This window comes from Epinephelus lanceolatus, chromosome 4 (genome assembly GCF_041903045.1).
Source record: "Epinephelus lanceolatus isolate andai-2023 chromosome 4, ASM4190304v1, whole genome shotgun sequence".
NCBI lineage: Eukaryota > Metazoa > Chordata > Actinopteri > Perciformes > Serranidae > Epinephelus > Epinephelus lanceolatus.
Window position 1 is genome coordinate 41,503,548 of NC_135737.1, and position 17,254 is coordinate 41,520,801.

General features: G+C 42.9%; 1 protein-coding gene across 2 annotated transcripts; it reads right to left on the reverse strand.

Moving 5' to 3' along the window:
• Positions 1 to 3,233: 3,233 nt before the first annotated feature.
• Positions 3,234 to 16,895, reverse strand: meis3 (myeloid ecotropic viral integration site 3). Of its 2 annotated transcripts, none has more exons than XM_033630383.2 (13): positions 16,562 to 16,895; positions 16,085 to 16,186; positions 11,593 to 11,732; positions 11,115 to 11,289; positions 10,972 to 11,022; positions 10,820 to 10,870; positions 10,523 to 10,672; positions 10,211 to 10,319; positions 9,012 to 9,157; positions 7,252 to 7,328; positions 6,293 to 6,351; positions 6,097 to 6,183; positions 3,234 to 4,540 (listed from the first exon to the last, which is right to left on the reverse strand). In XM_033630383.2, the coding sequence occupies exons 2-13, from the start codon at positions 16,094 to 16,096 to the stop codon at positions 4,341 to 4,343; spliced, it is 1,257 nt and encodes a 418-aa protein (XP_033486274.1). In that variant the 5' UTR covers positions 16,097 to 16,186; positions 16,562 to 16,895; the 3' UTR covers positions 3,234 to 4,340. The 2 variants fall into 2 exon arrangements, with proteins under 2 accessions (XP_033486274.1, XP_033486273.1); XM_033630382.2 differs by having other exon boundaries at positions 10,972 to 11,046; positions 16,562 to 16,702.
• Positions 16,896 to 17,254: the final 359 nt, after the last annotated feature.

Genomic DNA, 17,254 nt, shown 5'->3' on the forward strand with positions numbered 1-17,254 from the left:
TGTAGTCGTGATGACTGGTACCAACTGTTTTGAATCTGGTCCAGCATTGAGAGAGACCACTGCAGCCAGCAGGGGCGAAACAGGCTGCAATGTAAATCACCGTTCACACCGTAAATTTACATCCACTAATGGTGCTTATGTTTTCCACTGACAGGCTCAGACTGTTGTTTTCAGTGTCTGAAAATATGAGGTACGTAAACAGACCTCTCTTGTTAAAGACTAAGCTCCTTTTTGTTTAACTAGAAACAGCCCCGAAATTGCTATCGCCAAACCCACCAGACTCCATTTAAATAAACAGTAACTTTGTTCGAAGTTGAAAGAAACAAAATTAAACTTGCAAAAGACATCTTGGTTTGTTTCTCAACAGTTCCAATAATCACCGACTCTAGTTGGGTTAATGTGAATGCTAAATTCACCCAGTTAGATGTGAAAATATACTGGCTAAACTAAAGTTACTCTTTATTTAAATGGAGTCTTATAGGTTTCTGGACAGCAATTTTGTGGCTGTTTCTCGTCAAAAAGGATCTCACTCTGTCATAGACCCTTTCTATATAATGGTGTCAGACTCTTGTAATAATCTCAGCCTTTTAGTGGCGCAAAAAAAAGCACTTTTGGTGGATGTTAATTGATGGCACCAAATGCCCCAAATTGTTACGTTGTAGCCTGTTTTGCCCCTGCCCAATGCCAGCTCAATTTTTAAAAAAAAAGCTATTCACATTAGTAACTTAGATACAAAGACACGAGAAAAGAAAGTTACCCATTATCATAACATAAATTATGGACAGTGTATGTTTTCAGTGTACACGTGACCACATTTTAACTCAAGGAATAAGTGTTTATTCATTTTATCATGTCATGAAAAAAAATAAAGTGTGCACATGCCGTCCTACAAATAGCTTTGTGTTAAACCAGCGTTCACCCCTCAATCCTCAGAGGTCATCCTGATGTGGAATAAGTTTGGACTGAGACAAAAGTTGCGAGGCCTGTTACGTGTCGTGAAAAAGCGAGAGGTGTAGAGTAAAAGTAAGGGACCCATCCTGACCAACATGCCCCAGGAGTGAATGTGTGCAGGGACAAATGAGAGAAATGAAAAGTGGAGGGGTGCTGAGGTCAGGACCTGGGTGCCAGGCAGAACAGCCATTTCCTGTTGACCCCCGTTTGAACTCTGGCCCCTGACCCCGCCTCCTGCTCCAGGCCGAATGGGGGCAGGGTGAAGGGGTATTCAGTGTTTGTTGTGTGTTTGGGGTGCTGTGGGTGATGTAGGGTGGCAAAGGGTGGAATTATGTATGGATGTTTGACGGCTTAAAGGATGTAGATCAGAGAAGAGGTGAAGGCTAAGGACAGAGCACGTACATCGAGTTGCAAAATGGGAAAATTTAACGATTGTTTAAGTTTGAAGATAATACATGTTGACATACTGTAATTATCCTTAATACATGAGCCACAAGGAGCTCCGGCCCACGCTATGGGGCATTAAAGATAAAATCTTTTCCCTGTGATAACTCTGTCTGTGTGACAGATCACTGCACCTCAGAGTCACACAGAGGAGGGGACGGACTGATGTGACTTATGATTGGAAAAAAGGAGATAGATTAAACTATTTATCAAGAGAGGGTTGTGTAAAAGTGAGAGGAACATCTCGTGAAGGAATCAAAATATTCCTGAGTCGTATAGATTATTGTAAATCAAGAACACCCAAGCTGGTTTGGGCTGCTTTTAATTATTTAATCATCTGTTTTTGACTCTGGCTGTGTCTGTGAGTGAAAAGAGGGGACTTCAAATTTGTTAGTGTGATGATAGTTGATTTAAACATATCTGATGGATTGATAAAAGGTATAGTATAAGATGATGAGAAAAATCAAGCAACTGACGAGCTCAAACAGAGCTCAGAGGAAGGAATTTTCCCGCTGCTGCTGTGCTTCTGGGGGAAAATGCATTTGTGTTTCAGAGGAAAGTTGCTGCAAAACGAGCAACATTTTACAGTGCTTATAGAAGGCCAATCTTGAGTTGCTTTTGTGCTAAACCAGTGGTTCCCAACTGGTCGAGCAACAGGATCCAGATTTCTCCTTCGTCATTAATTCAAGGTCCACATCGTTCAATACATATAGTGTCATACTTGTGTTTGGCCATGTAGCTGAGCTAGTTTGAGAGCAAATTGTGCCAAAAATCGACTGTACTTATAAATAAAGTGTGTTTTTTACAAACTTGACACGTTTGCGAGTTACTTGTGGTCCATACAGAATGGACCTGTGACCCACTTTTGCACCAGTTGGGAATCACTGCACATAACTGACTGTCAGTTTCTACATTTTCTGACAAACAGAGAGCCTAGACATTGGCTGGGCTCTATTTCCTGACAAAGTATTGTACAATATAAACTATACTAATCTCTAGAGTGAGTGGTTTTGGCCATCAGTGGTGATACCAGATGGAAACTTCCATAATTCAGACATTATGTGAGATGGGTCAACTTTGGAACAGACTTGAGAATATGTCCCAACAGCGAGCACAAAACCAGCCACAATAGCTTTATTCAAAAGATCTCCCGGTAGGTGTCTCACCAAAATCAGCATTTTTAATTTTAGGGTGTTTTTTATCAACTGCACACTTCTGGCTTCTTCATGTATGATCTAATTAACAAACACATGTTTAAAACTTTGTCAAAGTCGTCGAATATAAGTGCTTGGGCAGAGACTTCCGGTGTCAGACACCAACGACAAAAATTGTCTTTTCATGTCGGCATGATATGCGGCTGGTAGCATTGTTGTGTAACAGTGCCCACTGGCATCAGGGGGAAATGCTGTGGGACGTCAACGCAAGTTAAGGGGGTGAAAAATCAGAGTATGGCAGGTGGGAGGGGTTGTGGATGGGTCCAACAATCAGATACTTTCACCCACGAGGCTGGTGTAGTGACCCACCATCCAACACTGGATGGTTGTGAGGTCAGAAACAGAGGGCTCGGCGAGGGCAGAGCACCTGCTGCAGCGAGCGAATATGCCATCCACTGCCATTTTGATTTGAGCAGTGAACGTCACTTCAAGCTGTAACCATAGCCCCCCTAACCCCCCTTAGGTGCGCCACTGCTGACGTGCAGTTTCAGAGTCTGTACACTATCTACCCAGTTCCTCAGTACCCTCCAAACACATGACTGTTGCTGCTGTCAGAAAACCCATCACCTCCTGGCCACAGGGAGAATCAGACAACATGCAAAAACAGACGACCAGTGACAAGTCTTACAAAAAAAACATTTTAATACTTTAACTGTATTTCCCATCATCATTCAGAAATGTTTCAGCAGTCCGAGCAGAGTGGAGAGGGAGCCGAATGTTTCAAGAGTCCTTTGGCTGCAGCTCCCCTCACACACTACCGTGACACACAAAAAATGTACTAGAAATGCTTACAGAGATTTTGTGTCCGTGTGTGTGTGTGTGTGTATGTTTGTGTATGATTATGTATATGTGTGTGTGTGGAAATGGCTTTCAGTGTCGCTGCTATGTGTGTGTATGTTGTGTGTTTGCATGTGTGTAGGAAAGATCCTAAGGTAATGGACGCCTGTTGGCATCTTAAGGAGGTCAGTGGTACGAGAGCGAGGCAGACTGGAAGTCATTCATAGTGTTTAGCTTCATGCTGAGGAAGAGCACTAATATTTCGACAAGCTCACGTGAAGCTGCATCTGCCTGGAGTGGCACACATAAATATAAAAATAGAATAAGAAAAAACTCAAATCAGCTTTGAGTAAAGAGTGTGTGAAGGTGTGTGTGTTTGTGTGTGTGACAGTCAACGAGTGCAGGAAGACAGGGAGAAGTGAAGAAGGCGTGTTCACAGGATCGAGTCCAGTCCAGTAACGTCCGCGTGCTGTCGCAAAGTCTGGGGACAAATATTCATCTGTCTCTTCGAGCCGCTCAACTGTCGTCTTGTGGTTCAGCAGGCATGATGGGAAGTGTGGTTTAAAGCATGTGTCTCACCCACAGGACACAGTGGAGACATTTGGAGAGGAGGAAGCACTTCTACTCTGAAAGAGGTATGGCTTAAACCTGTGGGTCCAGACTGTGTGTGTGTGTGTGTGTGTGTGTGTGTGTGTGTGTGTTTGAGTGTAATGTTTATGTCTACTCGTGTGTGTGTGAGTGAGTGGAACAGCTACATTGAGGTCAGTGTCTTTCAGTGGGGAATGTAAACTTTTGGAGCAATGTGTCTTTTTTTCTATAAATAGTGTTCAGTATGCGTCATTACACATACACAGCACACACACACGCACACTCATATCTCACCGCACACACTCACACATTCATACAGTACATTTCCCTCACACACACACACATAACTCCGACTCCCCCCCACAACTAGTGTGCATGTATGTCCAGTCCCTGGGCGAGGAGTGGCTCTGCGGGGTGTGCATGTGGCGGCGGGTGGAGCAGCATGGCGGCATGGGGGTGAGGGCCCGGGTAAGGGTGGAGGGAGGGTCCTGGGTGGGGAGGGTAGCCTGGTTGGGACAGTAGAGCGCCTGGGTAGTCACCCTGCAGAGAAGACATCCCCTGGAGACCTGGTGGGAAGACACAGGTTTACATTTACAAGTGGGATATTTTTTATGATTTAGCTCCACTGAAGCGGATAAATACAGAATGGATGCAGCGCACAGGATTTAATTTAATTTTTGCAAACCACCCTCAATCACAGAATCTAAATCCTGCTACTTTAACCCCATGTTATGCAGTTCTCTGCCGTTGTTTTAATAGATTTCACTTTGTTAAAATCATCTTATTCCACTCTGCCTGACGGTATCACAAATATTCTGTACCAGCTCTTCCTTGGTCGTAACCATTGTTATAAAAGTTCCCCTTAAATACAGACAAACATACACTCATCGTTCACTTAAATAGGTACACCTATTCAACTGCTGGGTAACACAAATAGTTAATCAGCTAATCTCATGGCAGCAACTCAGTGTATTTAGGCATGTAGACACGGTCAAGACAACCTGCTGAAGTTCAAGCTCAGCATCAGAATGGGGAAGAGGGTTCAGTCTGTTGTTGTGACTTTTGGTGGTCAGCGTACCTTTAGTTCACATTTAAATCATACAGATTATTCCTTTAAAGCATCCATCCACAGCTTCCAACACAATGCTGCCTTCAATAACTTCGTCATTTTAATTATGTTCAAATTATAGGAAAATAACAGGAGTTTTTGGAAGGCTGAGTAGGAGTCTGCACGGAAACTACCTCTGACACATCACTAAAAAGTACTCACTCACTCTTGACTCATGCCTTTAAATATTTATATTCACAGTATTTAATTAAAAAGCACAGCGAAGATTAAACAGAGAGTATAAATATTTATATGTGAATTTTTATTTAAAATTACTCACTTCAACTGTGCCCCCTTAAAGCCATATTTCTTTTAAATTTTTATTTTACTTTTTTTGCGAAGACTCAGCAGTGACTGTTTTTTATCTAATCTGTCCTTACATGGACTTAAAGGGTGATATGCTCTCTCTCTATTTTTTTTTGTTGTTCTCCAAAAATCCTTTGGAAAGACCAAAGATTAAAACTAACAGTGTTAATGTCTCCAGCGCCTGTGTGGCCCTCAACCCCACAACTATTTGTTCCCAATGAAGAGGTAAATCTTAAAAAATATGCATTTAGTTTCATATTTTAAAAGGTTTATTAATTTTTAGAAAAACAGCTGGCCACTGTAGTTTTTAATAAATGTCACTTAAACAGGAGGAAATAATGGAATTTGAGGGACTATTTTCAGCTGTGGATTAATCCACATTTGGAGCTCTGGTGAGTATTTGGGGCTGCAGGACGGTGCATGTGGGATTGAGTCAAAATAAATAACCATGTGTGTGTTCATGATGATGAAGAAGCGTTCGAATAGTTTTTGGACAACAATGGAACTCAGAGGAATAAGATATCAGGCTTTGTTTACACAAACAATACTCGCTGAGAGTAGAATCAGTTCATTGTCTTTGTTTTTTCATGGGATTTGTTGACAGTGAAAAATATTCTATATCATTGTCATTATCCTGGAGTTGTGTATTTTGTGCTCTGTTCTGTACGCATGTGAAGAAGAGCAGTATTTCCCTACAGGCTACCGTACCTGCTGTTCGTAGCCCAAGGTGGGCCTGTCCGTCAAGCCCGTAGCCCCCAAGAGCTGCTCCCTCTGGGCTGTACGGGCCACCCTGACCTGTGAGACAACACACACCGTCAGACACAGATATACAACACACACACACTCGTATATACACATGAACTGAGCGAGCCAGTGACCAGCCAACTGACTTATAAACACCGACCTGAGCGATTTGACTGGTCAATCATCGGCTGAACTATTCTCCTCCTGGCGTTGATGAACCTGCACAGGGGACAGAGACGTAAAGAAAGAGTGTGTTCAGAGACAGGGAGAGAGATGGACGAGGCCACCCGTTAATGAAGAAAAAGGCTGACCGGGAGACTATTAACCTTTTCCATTTTACAACCACTTAACCCTTTTAGAGGGCAGAGTAAATCAACGTTAGGGCAGAGCAGGTATTGATCGCCCTGTGATAATTGATTGATCTGCATTGATTGGGTCACTCTGTGTGTTTGCTGCAGCGGGGTACAAATAAAAACATGTAAGTTATCAGATTGCAGAATCTATTCTTTGACATGTAAAGCACACTTTCTCTTTTGGATATGTTTCTGTCTCAGTATCTGAGGTGCAGACATGAAACATTATGACAGAACTAACTGATCAGAAACATGAAAACGTCCCGTATGTGTGTGTGTTCTGCCTGTTGAGATACACGTGTGCCTGGGGAGCACACAGGGAATTGTGGGGCAGTAAACCATCTGATTATTGGATATTGATTTGCTATTCTGTTTTATGAACATAGAGCAAGTGGATTTTACTGTGCTGCAGCTTCAGAAAAAGATGCTTAGCAAGACATTTCTTCCTCTGTTACAAGCTCCTCTCTAATAAAATAGATTACAGTCTCATGGCCTAAAAGTCTCGTAAAAGTGTGACCTTTCATTCAACTGACATTTATTTGCACAAAACATGCACGATAAGGAGTTACCAAGCAAAAACTGCAACAAGACTGAGCTGTAAAATGTAGATACTGTTCATTTCTGTACAAAACTATCATGTTATTGACGTGGCCGCAGCCATGCTGTTAAATTGAAAGTTGGCGTTTTACATTTAAACATGACAGTTTAACTGATTATTGATGAGCCACAGGGCTAGAATTAGTGTATTGATTGAGAGTGCACTGACCAGTTGTTGACCTGTAAGATGGTCAGTCCTGTGTCCTGGGACAGCTGCTTCTTCTGCTCCTCAGACGGGTACGGGTGCTGGGGGAGGACATACAGAGCAAGGGTTAATTTCAAATTTAGTCCAAAAATATCAGTAAACATAAATAACTCTCCTCCAAATCCAAAAACTAGAGTGCTAGAACTTATATTTGTGATGTCACTGGGTATAGAGTCTGGGGCTGCTGTGTAGACGATGAACAACTGGTGGGTCTTGGTCCAAAACTGGGTCATGAGTCCATTCTGAATGGACCACAAGTGACTCGCAAACATGTCAAGTTTGTAAAAAACACATTATTTTGAAGTAAGGTGAATTTCCAGCACAGAGCTTTTATTTTGAAGTGTTGTTTCCTGCTGTAGAGTTGGTGACTAATGGACAGCTACTTGTCAGAGACAGCAAACTAGCTGGACAACATGGCCGAACATAAGTATAACGCTAAAATTATTAAACTGCCTGGACTTTGAGCTAATGTCTAAGGAGCTAGACCAGTTGGTATAGCCTAGATCAAATCTTCCTGATGTCTCGCTAACTTCCGAGTAGACATCTGTTTTCACTGTGTTTTCAATTGCGGAGATTTCGCCAAACTTGTTTATGTGTATTGTCAATTTCAGCAGGAGCTGTACCATTTAAAGATTAACAGTTAAACACGATGGTCCGACCTATCTGACGTCTCTGCTGTGCTTATTTTATGCTTTGCTAGCGTCTTTGATAAACCAAATCTACGATCTCGGAAGCTAAGCAACGTATTGCTGTGAACGGGGGCCGCAGCAAAACATATTTTGGCCACCTAAAAAAAAAATCAATATCAGCTTAAGTGTACACTATATTTGGAATATTTTCACTGCTTTCCCTTACACACCAATTGGGGCAGCATTAGACCAGCAACTCCCGCGTGGTGCCAAGTAGAATAAGTGTTTTGTCCGTGTAGTCTGGTGGCTTTGAGATAACGGCTTTAATTTAGGTACATAAGTCAACGTCAGTGGAGCAGCTCCAGACTTTATACTTAATGACATCACAAGTTTGAGACTTAATTCTCTGGTATTTTGATTGGACTTTCCTAAGCCACATAAATAACACTGGAATACCTCATTTAGGCTGTGTTACCCTTTAAAGACAGCAAAAACCCCAGCTTTTTTTTTCCAAACATGACTGAATTCTTGTGGATCAACAACAGAATAATCTCGAGGCAACTAATGACGTAATGTAACTTCATCTTAAATCTACAGTTGCATGTGAGAGAAAGCTCGGTGTGAATACTGATGACCTTCCATCTGAATTCACATTTTCAATCACAGCAAGCCCTCGGTCTCCCTCTGTATTCCTCTCTCTCGCACACACACACACACACACACACGTACTGTAATAATTGGAGTGAAGCAACATTTGACCTGCCTCATTTAGTAGCTAATTACCTCACCAACAATTACTCACTCCATTTCTATCACTTCCACAGTTATTCAATAGCGAGCATATTCACATAATCACTTAATCCCCCGATTTTTCATTTAATTTAATTGACCTCCATTACACACTCGGTTCCCTCTTCTGTCTGTTCCTGTCAGTGACGTTTTGCCTCACACTAAATCCTCTCTTTCAGTAATTAGTCTCTCGTGCAGCGCCGTACACCAGCTTTCCTTTGTTTGTTACAGCCCTGCAGGTTTTAATTATTGTCCAAATCCAATATTTGTCTTTGATGTGATAAAACTGTGACAAAGCTTTCTCACCGACAGGTGTTGGAAGAGCCACGCTCTCATGATGTTTGTGGCCACTTTGGGGAAGATTCCCCGCTTCTTGTTGTTCCTTCTGTCTCTGTCGGAGTCGTCATCGTCTCCTGTACTGGGGGAGGCAGCTCCTCCATCCAGACCATCGCCTGCAGGGATGCACAAATCATATTTCAGGGACTGTATGAATGTCTATCAGCTGATACAAGCTCATAGTATTTTCTGATATGTTGCAATAATGTGTGTTTTACAACTACAGTTGACCAATTTTGAGTATCCGGCTTTAACAACAATGATTTGCTAATGAGATAAATCTATCAAAGTAATCTTAAAGGCACAGGTCACCCCAAAATCTTACCTGTAGTGCTATTTATCAGTCTCAGTTGTTTGGGTGTGAGTTGCCGAGTGTTGGAGGTATCGGCCGTAGAGATGTCTGCCTTCTCTCCGATAAAATGTGACTACATGACATTCGGCAAGTGGTGCAAAGTATCCCGAAAATACATTTGAAAAACTCAATCGCAATGTCTCTCTCTCTGCACAGTTTCACGTAGGAACTTTTTTTTTCTACCAAACTACACCTGCCAACCGTATCACTGTGCAGAAGGAAGCATGCATCTAGTCCTAGCTCACCTAGCACCACTGAGCTAGCTAGCGTTATAGCTCAGCCGAGGAGGACGCCATTAATGTGTATGTCTCACACTGTCAAGAGCAAGAGCCTCTCGTCCATGAGTAGATGCACGCTTCCTTCTGCACAGTAACTCAGTTTTCCAGGGGTAGTTTGGTAGAAAGAAAATAGTTCCTACTTGAAACTGCTCACAACAAGGTCTGTGGATTATCTTGTGTAACTGGGTCATGATTTCTGGACGGAGACATTGCCGTTGAGTGTTTCCAAATTTATTTTTTGGAACTTTGAGCACCACAAGCCGAGTGCCGCCTAGTTGCATTATATTGGAGAGGAGGCAGATATCTCTATGGCTGATATCTCCAACACTCTGCAGCTCACACCACAACAGTCTAGATTTATAAATAGCTCTACAGGTAAAAGGAAAAATATGTTTTTTTGATTTTGTGGTGTACTGCCCCTTTAAGACAGAAAATCAAAATGTTAATACAGTGCAGTCTTTTCTCACTCATACAGTATTTCCACTGTGTGTATATATGTGTGTGTATGTGTGTGTGTGTGTGTGTGTGTGTGTGTGTACCTGTGTCGCTACAGTTGTCTGCTGTGCTGTGTGAAGGCAGGCCGCAGGTGCCTGGCGTTCCCAGGGGAGTCGTGGCACATTCATCTGGCTCCCGTAACCATGATGCATTCTGCAGGGAGAGAAGAGACAGAGAGGCGATTGGTGGAGGAGGTGGAGCAATGGGAAGATGGAGAACTCCCAGCAGGTGAGAGTGAAACACACGGTCATTATTCAGACATCCAGTGAATGCAGATGGGCAGGTGAGCAGTGGTGTCGCTCCTACAGCGTCACTGCATGCTGTTTAACATCCTGCACTCTGACAGCTTGTCTCACCTGCTCTGACAGACTGGTGCAGGATCCGGTGAAGTCCTCCATGTCAGACTTGGAGCCGCCCTCCCGGTCGTCCAGGATGAGGTCTGTGGGCATTTTGCCCTTTAGACAGGTGATGTAGCGGTGGCAGAAGTTATCGCACAGATCATGCACCTGCGGAAACAGATTTACATTCATCATACTGTTAACTGACTTAATCAGAGCCTATGTGTTAATTAAAGGACAAGTTCACATTTTTTAAAGCCTCTCTTAAAGCAATTCACACATCTCCATATGTAATGTAATGTAAGACTGACCAACCTTCTCTAACTCCAGTAAATGAAAGCGAAGAACCTGTATGGCCTGGATCATCTGTGGAGAGGAGAAAGTGGATTTCTTATCAGCACATATCCCACAATGCACGTGTGAAAAAGCGGGTTTATACTTTCATGTGATTTCTGTGCACGCCGTACCAAGTTGTCAAGCTCAGGATTGGAAGAAAATATGGGCTTCTCCGAACGGATCTGCGACGCAAAAAAACCAAATGACTACAAAACCTAAAAACATCCTTTCACTGATGTCTGTTCTGTGATTGGCTCTCACGGCTGCCACTCACCTGTTTTGCAAATGCGGCGATGTCATCGTTGAAGGATTCAGAGGAGCAGACGTCGCTGTGATTGGTCATGCCGGGGAGGTGGGAGGTGGCTGAGAGGGAGGCGGAGTCTCGAGGGGAGCAGGTGGCGAGCTCGCACTTTTCAAACACTAAGGCCAGCAGTGGAAACAGTGGGTGACTGCACACACACACACACACACACACACACACACACACATATATATACACAGTTAACATACTATACATAAACACAGTAACAGTTGACATAGTGTACACACGATACATTCACAGAAGGTGTTACAGAAACTTTATAGCACAGACAGCTGTAAACACTTCACATGTATTTTAATATTCGCCACACAAATATAAACCGTTTGTCAATCTGCTAAAAGCGCAGATGTAATTTAAACAACGTTGTCGCTAACAGGCTGCATAAATCATTATTTCCTCCACATCTAGGGTTTCAAACACACATGCTTACCCGTAGATCTGGTCTTTGTGGTGTTTGAGGGAGTCGGGGATGGTGGGTCCGTAGTGTGGGGGAGGAAGCGGCCTGACATCGTCCCCGTACCCCCCCACCGACATGCCCTCCGACCCTGAGTAGTGCACCAGCTCTTCATACTGAAACAAAATTAGATGGAAAGACGGAAAACATGAGACACGTTCGACATCTGTGCTTGTCTGACATCAAGTCGTATTGTGAGTGTGTTGTGGAGCTGAGCTGTCAGGGGGCTTCTGAGACACGACTTACTGGACGAATGCTCAGTTAGGAGATCTGCTGCTGCTCTTTTACAGCTGCAGCAGTGTTTGAATTGTTGAACGAATTTGGTGCTGCTTATTAAGAATAGAACTTAATGTGGTTGCAGCTAACATGTATTTTCATTAAACCTACAATTGTTTCTCTATTAATTGTTTGATCTATAGCTCCAAAACCCAAGTTGACATGTACAGTTTGCTTTTTTTTTCTCCAACCAACATTCAAAAACCCAAAGATAGTCAATTTACTATTGTAGAAAACTAAGAAAAACAACATTTCTCTTACATTTAAGAAGCTGGAACCAGTTAATTATGGGCATTTTTGCCATAAAAAATGATTTAAAACATTACTAAAATTGTTGCTGATTAATTTTCTTCCAATCCACTGATTGGTTAATGCACCAATTATTTCAGACTGCATGTGTATATATGCTATGGCTGCACAATATGCCCCAAAAAATTATATTGCCATTATTTTGACTGCAGATTTAAGTGGGAAGGAAAATTTTGCATTTCATCTTCACTGAAAAAAATAGAAGATGGAGCGATTTTTGCTGGTGTCTGTACCAAAGCATGTTCCCTTACATCTGTAATATGATTTATAGGCATTGTAGGTATCTCTGTAGCACCACAATGCTTCATTAATAATGATACGTTGTGACACGTTTTACCTTTACCAAAAAATTGCAGCTCCTACAATTCTGATTTTGCACTTGGCCATTTCAATTACATTTCGATTACTTGTGCAGCCCTCGTACATGCATATGTTTTTGTCAGTTTTAATGATAGTAGTGTTGTAGTGGGGGAAATGTTTTAATCATTGCAAGCAAAACAAACCCTGGTATCAACAAAAATCAACAGTGAGAAGAGCATAAAGTCCTTTTTATCAAATCATTCTGTCTAATTTACATTGATGCATTTTGGCTATACTACAAGTGTGTGTGTGTGTGTGTGTGTGTGTGTGTGTGTGTGTGTGTGTGTGTGTGTGTGTGTAAACTGATGGAGCAAAGTCCAGCTGTGTGTGCACATCCCCATTCCCTCATCAGGAAAACTCTCTCACTTCAGTTGGATTACATGCTGCTGAAAATCCTGTCACCCTCAGGATCATAAACCCTTTTCAAATGCACTTGGATAACCTCTGAATCTCAAAGCAAGTCAGGATAAAAAAGCAGATTTTCTCGGTTCTTGAAAAGTCTGCTGTTTTGGTGCTTAGCAGAGGAGCGAAGGAGGAGACATGTAAAGAGGGAGATGAGATCCATGGAGAAAGACGATGAGCCTGTAGCTGCTAATATCATCTCCTCCCTCCTCGACTCAGACTAGACAGGAGCCGTGCTGAGACGTCCCTCACAACCCGCTGTGACAGCATCACAGGGGCCCGCTCACACACCCTCCAACACAGTGAATCAGACACACATATGGCACGCTCACAGATGAAATCACACACACATGCACAGACACAGAACAGACACAACTTGTACACGCTGCATCATGAATATACATGTGTGACTCTCTGGTTTCCCCCCTCTCTTTCTCTGTGTTAGCGAGCTAATTTGTGCTTCACTGCAGCCTCTGTCTCTGAGGCATCGTTGCTCAGGTCAGCAGATCTGCTTCTGTTCTCTTTCTGCTGGATTAAAGGGACTCCCGCCGCAGTCCCAAAGGGCCAGAGGGATCACAGACAGACAGCACCTGCTAGGTGGCCTGGCCCCGGACACCTTTCACTTCTGTGTTATTTTAACCAAGCTGTAAAAGTTATGATCTGCTGAGCCTAGTTCTTCTGTGGACACTGTTCCCAAAGCAGGCCACCACGAGGCTGTGATTTACTACACAAGTATGTGGCTGCAACAGCCTTTTATTTGCTCAGATTTTTAGTGATTAAAATATTTCCTTTCATTTTAAGATACATTTAAACACTATCAAAACTCAAAATGCCTCACAGTGTCCAATTTGTTTGCACTCCACACATAAACTTTTGGACAAAAATCGTGGTGTTACTAGAATCTAAATTGTAAGTGGTGACACAGCAACAGTGAAACCCAACATCAATGCAATTACACTCTCTATGGTGACCTCTGGGAATTAAATAAAAGAGAAATTAAATTTCATGTGCATGCACTGTCCTCTTGCAGACCCCTCTGCAGGACCCCTGGAGGTCTCTGGACCCCACTTTGGGAACCACTGTCCTAAATGGCTTATCAAATTGTTGTATTCCAGAGTCCCATATGGCCACCGGGATCACAGAAAGCACCTGCTTTGAGGCCCTGGCCCGGGACACCTTCTAGTTTTTATGGAGTCTGGCTATTAACACAATCACCGCTATCGGATTGCGCGTCTCTCTTTACGCACGGCTCCTATCGGGTTTCTGCGCGTCCAGCGGATCAAAGCGCACAAGTCGAGATGACAAATTCCGCGAATTTTCCCCTTTTTTTAAAGTCACGGAGCTGGTAAACAGGCTTCAGATGGCAGGACAACAAGTTTTAATTGTGCTTTTTCAAGCGATGCAGAAAACTTTTACGGGCCTGACAGCCTGCTTCATCTGGGGAAACATGCAGTCTGTGCAGAAATAACGTCATTTCACTTTGAACTGGATTTATATTAAACTGAAACATTAAAGGCTGTTAAATAAAGGGTAAAAAACGAAGACAAAATTCGGTACTCATATTTCAAACGCTCCTAAAGTCTAACTGAATTAATAAACTTGCTTAACTATTTTTAAAAAGCCGGGTACATCTAACTTTGTTGACATTTCCATGTTATGTTATTATAATAGCTATCATCTTAAACTCGTTTCTACATAAAAAGCACAAGCAAACTAACCCTAACTTTCCCAGTGTGTCGAATTAGGAAAATAAAAATTAAATGTGAATTTGCTTGAAGTTTAGTTGTTTTTCTGCACTTTTAGAAACAAGACTGAGGACAACATAAAGTTGAAGCAAACGTGCAGAAGTACTTATTTAAAGCTGCCTATAGTTTTTTTTAAGCTATACAGATAGAAGTTCGTGACTCTTTAATTTAAAGCAGATAAAACAGCAAATCAGACTGGACCTGACTGCACAGTGCCATAAAAAAGAAAACTTTTAAAACACTCTTCCAACGTGTTCCCACCAAACATGCATTAGATCATTAACCTCCATTTTGTTCTCTTAAAATTTCGCCCTATAAATGCTTTTGTTTCTCACACTGTGCAAAATAGAATAGTGCAGTATAAAGTTGAAATGCTCCATGAAAAATAACATCCATGCTACTTTTTTTTAACATCAAGTAACCAGTTTGTATAACCTGTAGCTGCACAAATGACCAGTTTACACCCAGAAACTACATTTATATTATTAAACTAACAGCAGAAACCTATTTAACTTTGAAAATCTGCATTTAAATTTGATGTTTAAGCTGTTGTTGGTTGGTTTTGTAAGTGTGTGTGTGTGTGTGTGTGTGTGTGTGTGTGTACTCCTCAGCTCTGTTTTCATACAGCACTGATTTTCTGTCTACGCACTGTACACTTCTAATTGCTCTCCTCCACTCAGAGCTTCGCCTGCTGTCCATCAGCCACTGTCTTTGTCCAACACCACCTCCACCTCCAACATGCCTCTGAATCACTGTAGCAAAAAAAAAAAAAAACCCTCACCTACTTACCAAGCTGAAGAGCTGCATCTCCTCTCTGACCTACACCACTCTAACCCTTATGTGCCATTATAACGCCTGACTGACATTGCACAATAAATCCATATCACTCAGAGGGGAGGATGAAACATAGATCCAAATCAACAGTTCCTCAGAAGCGTTTTGAGAGATTGCTACTATCTGCATTGCAAAATATAGACAACATAACCTCAACTGAACTGCATTTCACTTTATGAATTAGAGGTTCCTGGTTAAAGTTTTTTCTTTGCAGCACCATTAAAGCGCTTAGAAATTAATATTTTGTGGTACATGCAGAGCATTTGTAATAGTTTTACAGTACAAAAAAGGGCACGTTTTCCTGTTGTTTTCTAAACATGAAGTCCATGCCAGTACAGTCCACTAGTCTGTTTCCAGTGGGCCTTGTGTTTTGTGTGTCTGCCTGCTACACCCGACCACAGAGTGCAAAGAGGATCCCCAACCATACGCTCCCATTATGATGCTTCTCTAATTACCTCTTCTTTAAAGTGATACAAAATCTGTTAACCGCCAGATTCTGCTTTAAACCATTCTCATAATTATAAATAAAACAGCAGACCTACCCTCTTCTCCATGCGCCTCGACAGCCAGTCCTACACCGGAGATGATGATGCGCTGCTCGGTTAGTCCAGCGAGCTTTGCCCCCTTCCTGTGTCCCCGTGGTCCTGGAAATAAAAGTATATTTTTCATTAACACAGAAGCTGCAAACATGATAAACATCACGCACAAACCGCCAACACGGATTCAACAACAACAATATAAGGGTGAGGGTGGAAAACAGTGAAGACCTGCTCCCTGTGTGTGTATGTGTGTGTTTACTCCGTGCCCATCGCGTTTTATATTACATTAAGACGGGACTGGAGATTTTATGGACGTTCATATCCTTGCCTGCGCTATTGTCGATGTGAGCTTAATGGTTTATAATACACTTAGCGGCAATAAACGCTATAATAAAGCTCGCAGCCTAATAAATGCAATTGGCTGATGCTGTTGAGTAATGTAAAAAAGGGCTCCCAGTAAAATGGTGTAAAATGTCCCACCGAGACGTAAATATCCAGTCCTGTTCGGGCCGTGTCCGGTGTAGTCCAGAACCCCGGTGTAACGGAGCAGCGGTTTCCTGCAGCGCCTCGCCTCTGCCTGGTGCGCCTCTCGCTCCGGCTCGCAGCCCGTCGGGATGCTCGGTGGCTGTGGAGGGCAGACAGAAAGCGTCCCTTCCTTTTTGGCTCCTTGTGCTCGCTGTCCGCGCAGCATACGGCGACAGGCTGGAAAATGTCACGGCTGGGAGTGAGCGATGGTGTTTTCTGTCTCAAGAGGAGAGACGAAGAAGGAGGAGGAGGAGGAGTGGTGGTGGTGGTGGTGGTGGTGGCGGTGTGCGGGGAGGTTTCGCAGGGTCAAAACGCGACGGGGTCTCTTGCCCCCCCTCCCCCTTTCCTCCATCCCTCCTCCTCTTCCTCCGTTACTCCTCCTCCTCCTTATCACACACACAAACGCCAGAAAAGAAGAAGAAGAAGACCCCCGTGATCGTTTTATCTCGGCTCTCCTCCCGAGCTTCTCCATCATCCCTCCATCCTTCCACACTTCCTCCCTATCCCCGCTGCAGCTGCGCTATCTCGGGATAGAAGAAGAGTCGTGCTCTGTGCGGGATGGAGCACGTTCAACAGACTATTAAACTCTGGACAATCAATTAAGGTGATAAGAACAATCTATGTTGGGTATGAAATCCCTTACACGAT